A 16,662-nucleotide genomic window follows, 5' to 3' on the forward strand; every position below is an offset into this window, starting at 1 on the left:
ATGAGGCTCCACTGCTGTCCTCTCACACCTGTTACACTGATTCATCCTGAAGACAGCAGGCACACCTGTCAGTCAGACTACCTGCTTTTTCACTAGAGGCAGTAAATTGACTTTTGGTCACTGACAAACTCAGTGAACTGAAGGTTTATCAAAGTCTGCAACCTACAGCAGCCAGATTGTTGTTGGAGCCAAAAGGTCAGAGGTCTGTCTTCTGAAACTGCCACTAAATCATTAAAAAGATACAGAAGATATTATACATGGGGCAGGACCAAAGACTCTATTAGGGACCAAATCTGCATATGTCAGTTTATCATGTAAAAACATTAGGGTTTTCAGAAAATGTACTTTAGTGGAAATAATCAGAATCAGAATACTTTATTAATCCCTCAAGAAATTATGTGGGTTACAGTTGCTCCAAAACAGTAACAGAACTACAATGCAATACTGCAATACTGCAATACTGCAATGTAAAAAGCTTACAAGCAAAAGACTTAAAACAACTTACAGTATATACATTTAATGATAAAGTTAATCTTATTACCATTTTTATTTATTAGCAGTGCATTTTAGCACTGAAAAAAATCAGCAATTTTAAGTTGTCAGAAAAACATTATGAACCTGAATAATTAAGCTGAGAGAATTTTTCATTGGTTTCTTTACACGACTTTCAGTCAATTCTTGATATGTAGACTCATTTTAAAAAAAAAAACTGAATTAATCCAAAGATTTGTTGTGGTTTTGATGCAAGCTAGTCCTGAACTAGCATTTCTACTGTGATACGGTTTTGCTAATAAAATAAGCAAATATACTAATATTAATAAGCTATACCATTTAGCCAGCTAACTGTCAGTTAGCCTCACCAGTCTAGCGACGTTTAGTGCATAACATCATCTGATAAAGTAATTTGAAAATGAAGTTATTTAACTTATATTGCTTTGTTTTATATTAAAAGACCAAAAATGTTTTTTTAGAACGATATACCAGCATAGTACTAACTGATTACCTGTTTTGGCTCTTGTTGAGTAGGTGGCATGTGGCAAACTCTTATCAGGTTTCTAAATTTATAAACAACTTAAATGATCAGATGTCTGTGTAATTAATTTACACTGACCCTCTTTCGTGTCATGTAAATCGCTTTCTATCCGTATTTTCATCTTTAAATGCATGGGATTGTTGCCAGTGGTGCCCATTGTTTGACACCAGATTTACTTCTGCTGGTTTTGGATCCAGTCCAATCTGATCTGCCAGGCTTATTAAAGAAACAGAAGGAGGAAATCAGGTTCCCAGATGTTTAGTTTTTTCCTCCTTAAAGGAAAATCCCAGTCACACTATAGAAGCTGAATTAAGAGTCCTCTTCATCTCCATCTCAACTTTGAAGATAAAGTTGTATTGTTCCAACTTTTTAAACCACGCAGCAGCTCTGAATAGCAGTGGTGGAAAGGTCAGTAGTCAAATAAACTTTGATGACATGCGAGCTAAGACCCCCACCTCCTTATCCTCTAACCCCTTTAACCCACAAACTGACCCCCATGGTGACCCCCGAGTCCCCCCTTCCTTGTGGCAGTGGAGCAGATTGAGTCGTGAATAGCGAGAGTTTGCGAAAAGACAAAAATCTCGTGAAGTGAGCTGCTGCTCATCGTAAAATCCTCTGACATGTTTGCTTGGTGCTCTGTGAGATTATCTCACCCCTTCGTGGGTGACTAACGAATGGTGCTTGGCTTTGAGCCAATCACAGCACCAAGTGGAACTAGCTGATGGTTTATGTTCAGATTTTATAGCAGCACCTTCATTCACAGATCATTCACAACTTTTTCTTCTTCAAGGAAATATTTGATGATATTTCCCCAAATTCACGAAACTATAGATGATATAGTGAGCTTTGATTTGTGTATTACGATCACTTCTTGCAGTCCAACACAGTTTAATTCCAACTACGGGTTAAGAGACTCAGTGAAGAGTCAGAAGTCAAAGAACTGTATTGTTTGACTGATGCATTTCGGCGTACAGCCCTGTCAGGGTCATCGATGGAGGTCCATAAGTTACAGTGTGTTGGCTGCACAGTGCGTTTGTGCATTTGCCCCCCTAAGAGTAATTTTTTCCATATAATTATAAATGTACTGTCCAACCAAAATGCTGGCAAAGCTTTAAGGTGCTGAAAAAACATCTTCAGAAATTAAGAGTCCAGAGTTTTTTGAATGGGTTATCTTTCAAATAATATCTTATATGTCGATTTGTGCTGATTTTAAAGTGAAATTTCTGCTTGGAGGTGGAAACTTCATAAAAAAAGAGGTTGATATTAACAGAACCATAACAGAACTTGGTTATGTTGGTCGATGTAAAGAGGTTAACTTGTTAGACATGTATTAAAACTACTTTAAAAGATTTATTTAATATAGCTGCTGTTCCATTTTGAGGTCTTGGCCTAAAAAGGCTCTCTTTGGGTATTTTTCAGGAACCTCTAAGTACTCTTAAGTGCTTCCAGAGTGTTTGTGGAGTGTCCTTTTCCTGGCCTAAATGAACACTTTCTTTCGAGTGTGCTCAACTTGGTCGGCTCTAACACCTCTTTTTGTCTCCTCTTGCTTTTGCAGCTCTCGACCATGGAGACTTCACCACAGAGAGCCACAGATAAAAAAGACAAAATGGACGGTAGCGGATTCACCGACCTCCCAAAGAAACCCTCACCCTCAGAGACCAGAGGTAAGGCACTTCTTAAAACTTTCTCCTTAAACCAGTGACTGAATTTGAGTTTGGAGCCCAGCATCAGGCCTCGCCACGCTGTGAACCGAGGTCTCCCAAGTGTTCAGCCAGGGGGCAAAGAGGGGAGCAAACCAAGTGATGAAATATACATTTCAAAGACAAGGCGCCAACTAGGGAGCTGATGCTCGTGGCTCTCCTTAGATACTAGCAGCAGTCAGAGGTGACTTACAGTAGATGTCTGATAGGAATCCTAAGTAGACAATGCTCAGATGAGCATCATTAATGGGCATCAAGGCCCAGTGTCTACAGTCAAGGAGTGTGGCACCATTTGTAAACGCTGATGAGTGGATAACAAGAGAGGTGGTGGTGGTGGGGAGGGGGTGTTGGGGCAGGTGAATGTTTGTGTTGTTGAACTAAATGAAGAGTAGCACCGATGCTGTCTCACAAGGGAGGGACAGACAGAAAGAGAGAACCCATGTTTTAAAGATGTCAGCGAACGTGTGATGAAAGCTTGGCATAATGAGGCTCAAAGACCTTGTTCTTACCTCCAGAGTATAAAGGCAAAAAAAAAAAGTGGAGCTGACGACACGGAGCTTCAGAGATCGACAAAGATGCAAGCCGATGGGCTGGCTTTGAAATGCAAATTAAACGTGTGATTTAGTGACATTTTTACTCATTCATGAAGGACTTGGTGGCCTGCCATTATAAAGAAACACTCATTAACTGGTAAAGAGGCGACAAAGCTGGCAACGCGGCCCAAAAGTCAGCACCTCGCCAAATCACAAAGGATTTTCTAGTTAGTACAACTTGTATTTTGTCAAGTTTTATTGGATATTATAACTCAGTGTGTTGTTTGAATAGAGACGTAGAGGAAATGGAGTTGGTTTCCTATCATTTTCCAACAGTTAATCTTTAATAATTCAATGAATTAAGTGTTTAACCTGCCTGTGCCTTACCTTTCACAGTGTTTTTGCAACTATATGGACTTGATAAAGCCCATTCAGAAAATGGGCTTTATTTGTACTCATGTGATTATCAGGAATAATTTGATGAAATTAATAATAATGATTAGTTAAACCAGTTTAAACCACAAATCCGAGGTCAAACTGAAAGCCTTGGTCACGCCAACGTTATTGCAGTGAATGTGGGTTAAACTACAAACTAGAACTAAGCACAAAACCTTTTGTGCAAGTTTTTTCTATCAGGAAACTCAACAGTAAGTTAATTGTTGTGTTTGTATTGTATTACTTATTTCGTACGTCTTATATTTTAACACAACACAACCTAAAACTGGATGGGGTCAAGAGGTAGAGGAGGTTGTCCGGTAATCGTATTTTGAAGGATGGTGGTTCGATCCCCAACTTCTCTGTGCGTGTTAAAGTATCTTTGGGCAAAATACTGAACCTCGAGTTGCTCCTGTCTGAGTGACTATTAGGTCCTGAGTGACATCCGGAAAATATTTACTGAGCTCATAATTAATGTGAGAAGTAGGCTCACGTTCCTATAGACGTCTAATAATGAGACTTCTGTTTGCAGTCACATCCTGTTGGATGAAAGCAGAATCACTGCACTTCACTTTTGTCTTATAATATAATGTGGATCTGCTAATAACTCATAAACCACAGTCTATGCTCAGCCTGTATTAATGTGTACAGGTCCCTGCAGGAAGACTGGATATGAGCAAAGATGAGTGAGTTAGGATGAGGTGATAGCTGGACATTTTTACTAGCCAGATTGTTTTTTTTTTATTGTTTTTATTGGTTTTTTTTGTTGTTTTTTTTTGGGGGGGGGGGGGGGGGGTCCCATTAATGCATAAAATCAATCAATATTTTCATTTTAATTATATTTATATAAAATTATTCAGCCTTGTTACAGTTCCACTTTGCTAACTTTCTTTTAGAGCTTAAAGTAACTGAGATTTGCAGAGACGTTCAATTATTACCTCAAATCTTGGTTTCACTGGCCATAGAAACGTGAGCCATTTTACCCAGACTGTATAAAACAGATTGAATGAGTTAGTATAGCTACAGGTTTAGATATGAAATTGGAAATCATCTTTTGGCTTTTCGAATTGGGGGGTCTCTACTCTCACCTCCACACTCCTGCCTTTCCTTCTCTCTCACTATCTCCTAACATGCCTCTCCCCTCTCCTCTTCCTCTGTCTTCGACCGACAGTAGTACAGTTTCCAACCTCCAACAGCAGCAGAGGCAGTTATTAACTGAATCAGCTTATACTGGCGTTCAACTTCATCTTATAAGACAAGCCATTTTATCTCATGAATCTTTAGGGTCCAACTCCCTAAAAACCTGCTTTCTTCTGACTGGCTGACTACAGAAGTAAAAATAACAATGGTTACTTTTAGATACATGTATCTGCTTTTCTGAAGCTTCAGTGATGTTTAATCCAACGTTGTATTAATGACAGAAAATAAGGAAAAGAAGAAGATGAAATTGTGTGAGTACCTTCAGCTGAGCCACATTTAAACTACATGAACCACCTGCTGAGGTATTTTCATGATGAATGTCTCGTGAAGTGACATGAGAGGCAGAAAGAGATGCATGTTTTAAAGATGTCAGTGAACGTGTGATGAAAGCTCTCGATAATGAGGTTAAAAGACCTTGTTCTTACCGCCAGTGTATAAAAGGGATGAAAAAAAAAGGCCTGGTGGAGCAGCTCTGACGTGGATGCAGAGTGGGCCGCGTTTGAAATGTAAATACAGCCAGTGATTTGGTGACATTTCTTCTCTTTATTAATGGAGAACTTGGTGGCCTGCCACAATGATGAAGAAATACAGCTTTAATTGTTCATATGAGACTACATGTTGGGTTCAAGTGAATGGCGCTCCATTTCTGGACGTGGACTTCTTTAATATTTTAATAAAACCACACGCTTTCTTCTTATGGCCAACACTTGGACACACATTTTTACACACTGGGTATACCCTTAGCCTATTCTTTCAATATGTAGGGTAGGCATCTGGGCACTTAAGGAAACGTACTCTCGGACTTTCACCCAGGAGACTGGGGATCGTACTGCATGTCAGACCCAGAAACTGAAAGTAAAAACATGAACATAGCCACTGTGACATTACTGCTTTTTTTAAGCATATTTGATGAAAGACTGCAGTTCTCAGCGAGTTCCCAGCTAACAGTACCTAGCTTAGTTGGCAGTTCATTATCCCATAAATAAAACTACAATGATAATCTATAATTCCAATATGTCCAGATTTTAACTGTGGACTGTGAGTATAAAAACAGGACATTTCTGATACATGGCGATTCATCTAAAGTGAAAAAAACAACAACTAGGAGCTTTTACCAACCACACAAATCACCACTTCAAGCCCGACCAATTAAACAGCCATCAGTCGTAAGAGGAAAGGTGAATAGTTGCGGCACCAGAAACCTCTTTACAATTGCTAGCGCGGATGCTGTGCCAGCCTGTAGTTTGCAAACCTAACAAGTGGAACATTTTGTGTTCCACTTTTCAGTTTCATTACAACTCAGAGACCAGTTGGCAAGTGTTTCTAGACAAGTTGACATCTTCTGTGCAAACTATAGCAACCGTAGCAATCTACTACCGACAGAAGCAAATAGTGCCGCACCGTATCCCTCTTTGGAATCAATTTCAGTATGTGACTGCTAGCAACCTGTCACCAACCAATTCAGGAAAAAAACATTTTTCCCTCATGACCAGTGGTTGCCAGATAGTTGCGAATTGATCTCTAGGCCTGTGTGACTGAGGTCATTATTATTTTGTTGACATTTACAACAAAAACGACATCACATCTACTGGTACAAGCTCCAATTTGATTTTAGTCACCTCCAGCATTTTGCTGTTGCCACAAAAGCACCATAAGAATAGAATAGAATAGAATAGAATAGAATAGAATAGAATAGAATAGAATCGAGTAGACTTGCTCATTATTGTCATTGTAAATGTACAACAGAATGGTAACTGCAAGTATAAATGGATGTGGCTGTGTGATGACATCAACACTGGTGCTCAAAGCAATGGGGTCTTAAGAAAGCTGTAAAACTCAAGATACTTCATTGTTAATGAGAAAAGCCAAATTGATGTCCTATTTCTTTGCATTTTTAATTTTTTAGAGCCACCCACTGGGCCAGATTGTATTTGGCCCAGTGGGTATTTGACATCCCTGCTCTAAAATGTCTTTTGATTATTATTATTTTTTGTTCAAAGATCTGTCAGATTAAAGTCTTAAATAGAGAAAATCGACTTTGAGTCTTCGAGAAAGATTACTGGTACAGCTGCAGTTTGCTGCAGAAAAATGAAAGAGAAGCTCCATTTTTCATCCAGAATAAGCCCGCTTTGCATGAACTCCTCTGACCCTCAACACAGCTTTAGCTGAACTTTAATAAGCCTGCACTATTGTATATTTATATGTAGCCATTTTTAATCTTCTTCCTACCTAAAATAAAACGTCTCTCCATAACTCTTCCTCCCTATCAGCCTCGTGTTTTAATCTTAAATAAACAAGAAGCTTCGATTCTCCAGCCCGCTGCCCGTCTCCACCAATCAGATATCCAGCCTCGGTGCTAAAAACCACAACCGTCTGCCACTGCGTCGGGACAGAGCAATTACTTATCGTGGTAATATGCATTATTATTCCTGTTGCCAGCTCCTGATAAGTCAATATGCAGCATGAGAGGGAGGCAGATGAGCCGAGGTCCTTGAACCTGAGAGCGTATTTCCAAACAAAGCTGGGAAAAGTGGAGGATATACGGCTGCTGTTCGGCGTCTTTTATTGGCAGCGTATGCTTTACTGCTGTCTGCAGCATTCCTGTCACCTAAGTCATGCCCACCTCTGAGCCTCGGCTCCATAACAGCCCGCCCTGCTTTATATTCCCGTCCCGCGTTATTTATTTAGAACAATTTCCTCTCTATCAAAGGACATGGCTAATGCCGAGTTTTAATATGTTATTTACACATAAAAACAAGCTATTTACAGCCGCGTACGGGTGCAGAAGGGAGGAAAATGAATGGGCCCCCGCGCTCCCTCTCCGATCTGTTATATCACAGTTTAACAATCTGGATTGCTAATAGAACCATTTATCATGGAGCGGTCATTTATTTTACATGAGCGGCCCGGGTCCCGTTCCCAGAGGCCTATGGAAATGGGGTGCGCATATAATGAAGCTCAAGTGAGAGTCACTTTGTTTAAAAAGTGGGGACGCCACGCTCCGAGTCAATTAGGATGGACCCAGGTGCTCCAGACGCTCCTATCTGCTCTGTTTGATGATCCGCCCTACCCCCTCGCCTTCCCCTTCAGGAGATTTGTTTTTTTTAGAGTGAAACATAAAATAAAACTCTGGCATGGCGGCTCCTGGACCAAAGTTTGCTGTCATTTACCAACACTCGGCCCCAGCAGCGGGGTTTTAAATAATTTTAAAAAATATGAACTCCCCTCTCCTCGCCTGGCCGAGCCCGAGGCTCTGCTGCCCAGTTAATAGATTCAAATGAGTGCTTGTATTTCCTTTGACAGCACGCATCTGTCTGCTCATACAGGCCGGGCCACGGCACGCAGATTTACGCCAACTCTGGGACCTCTATGATTTCAGGCCCATTCTCATAACTGGAGGTATTTAGAGGGGGAAATATTACTAAGAAATGTGCGAAAATGACAAAGAAGCCACCAAGCTTTTATTGATGTATGTGTCAGTTTGTAGACGCGGGCCTCGGAGGATTAAAGTCACCCCGGATTAGGAGTAAAATCCCCCCCGCCTGTTTATATACATATATGTTCAGAGACATTTTATGAAGGCTGAGCTGAAATGTGATTTTGTTAAATTTAGAGTTATTGCCTTTTTTCAGGTAGTCGAGGAAACACATTAAAGGCACACTTGATCCATAAAGGCTCCCATACTACCTGAAAGTCATCCAGTCTGGCCAGTTTGTGAATATAAACTGGAAAACCTCCATTAGGATCAAAGGAGCCAAGCAGTGCCTACCTTGTTAACTACATTAATAACACTCCATTTAAAATTAAAAGGAGTTTTATGCGTAATACATAACATACACTTCTGTGCATTGTTTTTAACACCTTTATGCCTTTAGGGTATTCAAAAACTGTTAGCAATACTAGCTAAAAATAGCTTAGAATGCAGACTACTAATCACTAACGCCACCAAACAACTGTCTCCAAGCATGATAAGACTCCACATAAGAGCAAAAATACTAATGCTGATGTGGCTCCATAGCAAATTTGGGTAGATTGCAGCCTAGCTAGCTGCTGCAATCGGTTCAGATTTTTAGGTAAAATTTCTAGCTAAAATTAGCTCGCTTCCTTAACGAGTCTAAACCAATTTAAATCAAACTTTGCATGAAACAGATATAAAGTTAACCAAATGCAATTCTAAAAAAATTAGTTTTTAGTTGTTTTTTACAAGACACTACTGAGTCCACAGATCTTAAGCTTAGACGCAGAGAGTTCCACAGTCTGGGGGCCACGGTGGCAAAAGCTCAGTCTCCCTTAGTTCTCAGCCTGATATGCCGTAGGCCCTGATCACATGACCTCAGCGACCTGCGAGGGACATAGGGCTGTTGAAGTTCAAAAATGTAAGCTGGTGCTTGTCCATGAAGAGCTCTAAAAGGCAAAACCAGAATCTTAAAATGGACTCTGAATTCAATGGGGAGCCAGTGCAGCCGTATTAGCAACGGTGTCACATGTCAGTACTTAGATTATTTGGTCAGAAGTCTTTCTGCCTTGCAGCCTTGCTGATGTTCCCCATTTGCATTTCTTTCTTGTGCCACAAAACGCACATGACCGCACGTAACCGCATGTAACCGTATGTAACCGTACGTCACCACGAAATACGTTATGAAGAATTTAAAAAGTAGGTACACAATGGCTTCCAAGAACATGCCCATAGGACAGGTTTTTCCTTGCAAACAAGAGTGGCCTACAGACCACTCAGTAGGGCTGTGCGATATGACCAAACTCTCATATCCCGATATAAGAATTCTATCGTCCCGATAACGATATAAATCACAAAAATGTAACATTTTCTGTAAATTATGTGAATCTCGGGCAGCTCGACTTGCGGGAAGTGTTTCCAGCTGCGCGTCATGTACCTGGAGTCGAGTGTTTTAACCGATGCATGAAACTATACATTTTTAGACATAAGTTGTGACGGCCGCCGATTTCTTTGTGAGTATTTATTACACGGCGTGCTGCGGGGGAAAAGCCTGTTCTAACATTTGAGTCTAAGGTTTATTTTTTAGCACCTGGCAGCTCTTTTTTAATTCTCATCCGTAAATAATCTGCTCTTCACGTGATTCTGTTTATTTTGAAAAGTCTCAACAGGATCTTGAGCTTTATTGTGAAAGGTTTATGTGGAACATAAACAAGCGGACATGCGATGGTGTTACCATCGTTGTTGCTAACCACAACGCATAAAAACAGGTGCATGTCCGTCCTTAGTGTGGTTATATAAAATATAAGAGAAAGAGAGAACTTTAAGAAATTAATATAGCCACTACAGTGACCATCCAAACGATGAAAAAATATTGGCGTAAACAGTTTATTTTGCGACACCACGAAACAAACGATAGCGTAAAATGAAACAATAGACGTTTTTATATCGTCATCCGATATATATCGTTATATCGAACAGCCCTACCAAAAAGAACCTCCTTGTGTTTGCTTTGGTCGCTAGCATACAGCTGCAACCGTTGTTTGAATGGAAGTAGCGGACAACTCTTGAGGAATGTGAGCCTGACATAATGTGAAAAACCTCGACATATGTATTTAAGTATTTAAGTATTTATTTATTTATTGTCATTGTCAAGAACAATGAAATTGCGTTTGGGGCTTCCATACAACCCAAAAAAAAGAAGAAAATAATAAATACCCCTTAAAACCCAAGTGTACATATTTAACCCAGTGTGACTCCAATGCAATAAGACAATCCTTAGCAATAATGTTCGTAGAAATTCAGACAAAGACCTGAGAAACATGACAAAATACAACAATGCAACCCATTCAATATTATTGTACTGTGAGATATGATATCAGATATGATAGTTATCTATTTAAGAAAGAGGGGGGGGGGGGGGGGGGCAGGAGGGGGAAGAGAATAAAGATATGATGCACCAATGCAGACCAGTTCATTGCTATTAAGAAGTTGGATATGGTTATTGTCCGTGAGAGGGGGGCAGAGAGTTCAGGAGCCTCACAGCCTGTGGATACAGGCTGTTGGCCAGTCTGGATGTTCTGGCCTGTATAGACCTGTACCTTCTCCCTGAGGGCAGCAGATGGAAAAGGTGGCTCGCAGGGTGATGTTGGTCCCGCAGGATACTGTGCACCCTCCTCAGACAGCGAGTGGGGAAGATATTACTGATCTCTGGCAGACTTGTTCCAATAATTCTGCCAGCTTCTTTCACCACCCGCTGGAGTGCTTGCTGATCGGCCTTGGTGCAGCTGGGGAACCACACTAGAAATCCATACGTCAGAACGCTGCTGATGGCACAGTTGTAGAAGTTCAACATCAGAGATCTGGGAATGTGTGCGCTCCGCAGTCTCCTCAGGTAGTAGAGGCGCTGTTGGGCCTTCCGTACAACTGAGGTGATATGGTTGCCCCAGGACAGGTCCTCGGTCACAGTTACCCCCAAGAATTTAAAACTGCTCACCCTCTCCACCGCCTCACTGCCAATGAAGAGAGGCAGATGGTTGTTATGACCCCTCTTCCGGAAATCTACAATGATCTCCTTGGTCTTTTTGGTGTTTAAGACCAAGTTATTGTCGTGGCACCATGACTCTAGTTGTTGCACCTCTGTCCTATAGTTTGTCTCATCATTGTTGGATATAAGTCCGAGCACTGTAGTGTCATCTGCAAACTTAACAATGAGATTGGACGCGCAGGAGGAAATACAGTCATGGGTGAAGAGAGTGTATAGCAGAGGGCTCAGAACACACCCCTGAGGGGCACCGGTGTTGACCACAAGGGTGGAAGAGGTGTTCTTACCCACTCTGACACTCTGTCTACGGTTATGAGCTGTCATTGTACCGATACAGACAGTATTTATGCTCCTCGCAGTACAGTATTTGTAAATCTGCAGTTCCAGTGGCTGGACGTGCCATTGAGATGAGTTTTTTTATGGATGCTATGCTCACCTAATTCAATCTTACCACTATGTCCTTTTAGTGGTGCTTCTTAGGATTTCAGTGATACCACATCATCCATCACTTCAAGCCACTTTTTCCTGCTTTGACTTCAAAGTTCATTCTTGGGAAATGCCGTTTTTCCTCCTGGTGTATTTAGAGTATTCTTCCAGGGCTGTTTCGATCTAACATCAGTCTCCTCTCCTGCTGTTTCCAGGGTCGGGATTGGTCAGTGAACCTGAGCATTTTTAAAGCAAGCGTGGGTATGAAATCCTTTTACATGCTCTGAGAAAAATGGAGGCCGCATATCCCGGTGGTTGTGTACTTATTTATTAGTTTATTCTTATCTGGCCCCGGAGCTGATCTGAAACCAGAGTTATTACACGTGAAAACCATGTGACCTTTAAATCCTTCACCGGCTGCAGATTTCTCTCTGTTCTCGCAGCATTCAGCCGGAGCTCGCCGCTTCCTCTCAGTCTGTGTCGCTAAACTAGGCCAGAGGAAGCTACTGGGTGCCGCTAATGATTTGATTAACTGGTTTCGGCGGCTCCTGACATACATCTTACAGAGAGTGAGTTTGTCATTCGGGAGGGAGATTGATGTGCCGCGGTCGGCGCCCACCGCCTCCCACCCCATCCGATCCCTCCCAGGTCTATCTGCTGAGCCCGGCTGGTCCTCCGGGAAGGAGCCTAAGTACTTAGCACCTCCTCGGCTTCCCCGGGGCAGGCTGGGTGTGTGTGTGTGTGTGTGTGGGGGGGGGGGGGGGGGGGGGATGTTGAGGGGGCAGCACACCTAAATAGGCTGTAGCATTCCTGAGCACATATATTCTGGAAGCCTGTCAGGAAAAATGATCAGTTAACCAGTTTTTAGCTAGAAATGTATTTAAATTTGCTAAAAATGATAATTGTTTATTTGTTTTACATCGATGCAGGTGGTTATTTCTGGGTTTTTAGCCAAAATAAAGAAATGTTAAGATTTAAAACACCAAAATTGCTCTTTTTTTTTAAACAATACTAATGTGGGACTAGTTGCCACTTTTTCTTTGTCCTCACTAAAGTGGTGTGTTTTTTTAGGGATTTAAACTAATCCTCTGATTGGCCGTGACAGCAACCGGCCTCCTTTGAGATGCTTAACAAATACAAACATCTGCCTCGGGTGTCACAGAGTCAAACTGGAGTTGGGCAGAAACAATGGGATCACGCCGAGCTCCCTCCGTTAGATGAATGGCGACGTGGCTGGGCTGTGTAAATAGTATTTTAAGCAAGCCGGGGTTCGTGATAAGGACAGATCTCTTTATCGGGCCGGGTGGACAGTGAGTAATTGATGGTGGCTGGATGCGCGGGGCCCCGCCGCAGGCGAGCGAGCTGCACGGGGAGCGCTCAGGGGGTCAGGCCCGCTGGCAGAGAAAAATGTGACAGGGAAAAAAAACTCAGCGTCCACTTCCTACTCCAAAAGGACGGCCACTAATCTTCCTGAGAAGAAGAAGAAGAAGTAGGAGGAGAAGACGGCGAGGAGGAGGCAAAAGAAGAAGAAGAATAGGGGGCAGTTCTTTTCTCCTTCTCTGCCTCTGTCTAAATGAGGCCCAGCCCGGGGAGGCCAGAAAAAGAGCCCCCTGACATCAGATCTGGATTGCTGCACAGATGAGCTGAGCTGACACTGAGCGCTCATGCTAAGCTCATTGTTAGTGTTTCATCATAAAGTGACCCTTAAAATCAAACTTATTTACAAAAACGTTCCTCTTTATCCATCCAGATCAGGGATGCCAAACATCTGGCACAGGGGCTACAACCAGCCTGCTTGAGGGCCTAGTTCAGCCCACTGGATGGATTTACAGTGTTAAAATTATAATAATAAATAATCTTCTCTGCTCTTCTTGGAATCACTGAATGTTTTCATAGAGGTTATTATGCTAAAAGTTAACTCTTTAGCCACTTGAGATCAGTTTAGATAGGAAGTAAAATGAGTTTCAGACCCCTGATCTAGACTTGTGTGTGAGCGATAGAGATGTCTGCCTTTACTTGAATATAATGGAACGAAATGGTGCTCAAGCTTCTCCAATTAGGAAAAGAATAAATATCTATATTTGATTTTTGAGTGAACTGTACACCGCTGGCACGACTGCACTGGCACTATTGTACATGCTGACATCACTATCCACTCTGGGTTGGCTGTAGCTCAGGTGGCAGAGCAGGTCAGCCACTAATCAGAAGGTCGGTGGTTCGATCCCAGGCTGCCTCCTGGCTGCATGCCAAATATCCTTGGGCAAGATACTAACCCCATGTTTGCCTACTGGTGGTGGTCAGAGGGCCCGGTGGCGCCAGTGTCCGGCAGCCTCGCCTCTGTCAGTGCGCCCCAGGGCAGCTGTGGCTACAATGTAGCTTGCCATCACCAGTGTGTGAATGTGTGTGTGAATGGGTGAATGACTGAATGTAGTGTGAAGCGCTTTGGGGTCCTTAGGGACTAGAAAAGCGCTATACAAATGCAGGCCATTTACCATTACTCTCTGAAGGACCTGTGATCTAGGTTGTCGTCTAATAAGAAGAAGATGACTTGATCAAATCCCCCAGCTCCTCCTGTCCACATGTTGAAATATTCTTGGACACTATACTGAACCAGGAGTCGCCCCCGATGCATCCATCAGTGTGAATGTTAAAGGTGCTTGTGTGAATGAGGCTTGCAATAAAAAAGCAGTTTGAGTACTCAAATAGATAAAAGAAACACACACACCATATAAGTACAATTTACTTTATCCTGTCACTGTAGGCATCATTGACATCAAAATAATGACCTGACGCAGCAGCGCTGGTTTGTGGGCTTTTAAAAAGGTCAAAAACAGCAAATGTCTTGTACAGATGTGAGCCACATCTGGGCAGCAGAAAGCTGCCCAGATGTGGCTGCTACACCTAAAGTGTACTTTATACTTCCACATTGAATCTTTATGGAGAATGACCTGAAACGTAACAGAAGAACCAATGAAGAAGCTCCTTCTAGCAGGTAGATGGCCTTCTGATGTAACCCAAAGGGGAATTGTGTCTCTGACTGGAATTGAACCAGCAACCTTGCACTTGCCAAGTAAAAGTAGAAGAACCAGTAGCTGGGAATGCACATAAGGAAGTGTTGGAACTAAACAGACCAATCACAGTCATTGTGGGCAGATTACAGGTGTTTCTGGATCTTTGGGTCACAGCCGTGTCACTACACATCGTTTTCCAGAGCTTTATCTCAACTAATATGTCTATACCACAGCTTTAAAGCAACATGCTGTGACAGGGAATACAGAGAGATAAACATTAGACAAATTTTGGACAAATTTCAAGTTAAATTGAAACAAATGGAAGAGACAGTTCAATTAAAACTTGGTGTGTTACTAATAAGAATAAAAGCAACACTAGATCAAAAAGAAAATCCACAAGAAAAGATGAACAAATGACCAACACAACACCAAAGAATGTGTTTTAAGGAGCCAAGAGCCTCGAATGTACGGTTACCTGCTGGGCTGAGCTCAGATTAAGCCTGAATGTGTCTGCTCTGACACTCAGGAGTGTTTACTTATTGTGTTTACAGGAGTGTTCTGTACGGTATTTTTCACAGGATCAGCTGTGAAAAATTTCTAGAGTTTTCCCAGATTTGTGTCAAAAGACGTGCTTTTTAAGCCTCAAATCTGGCTCTGTGTCCCCTGAGCACGGCCCCTCAGTGCAGTACAGTTTCCAGTAATCACAGTGGCTCTCTGCATTTCCACATGTGAACCCGCTGCGTATACAATCATCGAGGCTAATGGGCTTCCTACACACACACACACACACACACACATTTCTGCGGCTCTTTGTAAACATTTAGCTTGATGACTTTCCAAGATGCCCTCGTACCATTTGATCTGAAGTTTCCCTCTGGGGACCGGCTGGTCTGAGGAGCCTCGAGATTAAACGAACTGAAGTAAAAGCAGAATTTTTTTTTTTCAAATTTCATCTATTTATAGGCGGGTACAGATTGCTGGATAGAAAAAAAGAAATTCTACTTCCAGGCACTTATTTTTCCTTGTTAGTTGTTTTCAGAATTGCGAGCAGTCATTAAGGAAACTTGTAAAAACATGGCCTAGATTCACGGGATGAACGGCACCTCACATCTGCTGGGAATCTGGCAAGTCCATACCAAACTTTGGCACTTTTAATGCCTCATACCTCCTCTTTAGGCCATTTCCTGGCACCTTAAAGATGATCAAACATCTCCTGTCTAGTTTCCTTTTAACAGAGAAAACAGTAGATAAAGAGAAACCCAGATTAACACAACCAGAGCTGAGAAAGTGGCATTTTGGGCTTGAGGATCAAAGTAACTGAGGCTCTCTCGGCCCTGAAAAATACAACCACAGGCTTCAGGCGACGTCTGGAGACTCTGAGGTTTTCCTTGCACTGGATCCAAAAACAACAGGCTGCATTCCTGCAGATTTACAACTGTGGGGAGTGAGCGCTTGGGAGCGATGTATGGATGTTTTAGAGGATTAAGCCAAAACTCCCCAACCACCACCACCGCCTCCTCCTCCTCTATGGTGTCCCTCCTTTCCCCATCTACTAGACTACAAATGAGCTCTCCGCCCCCTCTGAGAGGTGGCCTTAGAGGTTTGGGGGGCAGGTCCCAGGTTTGTCTGGGCTCAGCACACAGACACTTGCATGGGGACCAGCTGCTTTGTCACCATTCAGCTGAAAGAGCTATGACTAAATGTATGTGTCGCCTTCCGTGGTTGGAGTTTGGGAGGTGCAGAACTGTCAAAATTCTCACAGATAAGCCACGAAAATCAGTTTGGTTTGGACCACTGTTGTCATAAAAGATTTTTATGTATATCTGC

At 42.3% G+C, this 16,662-nt stretch overlaps 1 protein-coding gene across 1 annotated transcript in view; it reads left to right on the top strand.

Annotated features, from left to right (window-relative positions):
• Window positions 1-2,597: 2,597 nt before the first annotated feature.
• Window positions 2,598-16,662, top strand: part of LOC146607998 (transcription activator GLI2.L-like) — an 80,136-nt gene continuing 66,071 nt past the window's right edge. The window contains exon 1 of the mRNA XM_085347228.1: window positions 2,598-2,697. Within this exon, the coding sequence (XP_085203354.1) occupies window positions 2,598-2,697 (100 nt within the window). The remainder of the gene's footprint in view (window positions 2,698-16,662) is intronic.

The sequence above is a fragment of the Diplotaxodon limnothrissa genome, linkage group LG23 (assembly GCF_057381915.1).
Source record: "Diplotaxodon limnothrissa isolate DT_005_m linkage group LG23, D_limnothrissa_male_GT1.1, whole genome shotgun sequence".
Taxonomy (NCBI): Eukaryota; Metazoa; Chordata; class Actinopteri; order Cichliformes; family Cichlidae; genus Diplotaxodon; species Diplotaxodon limnothrissa.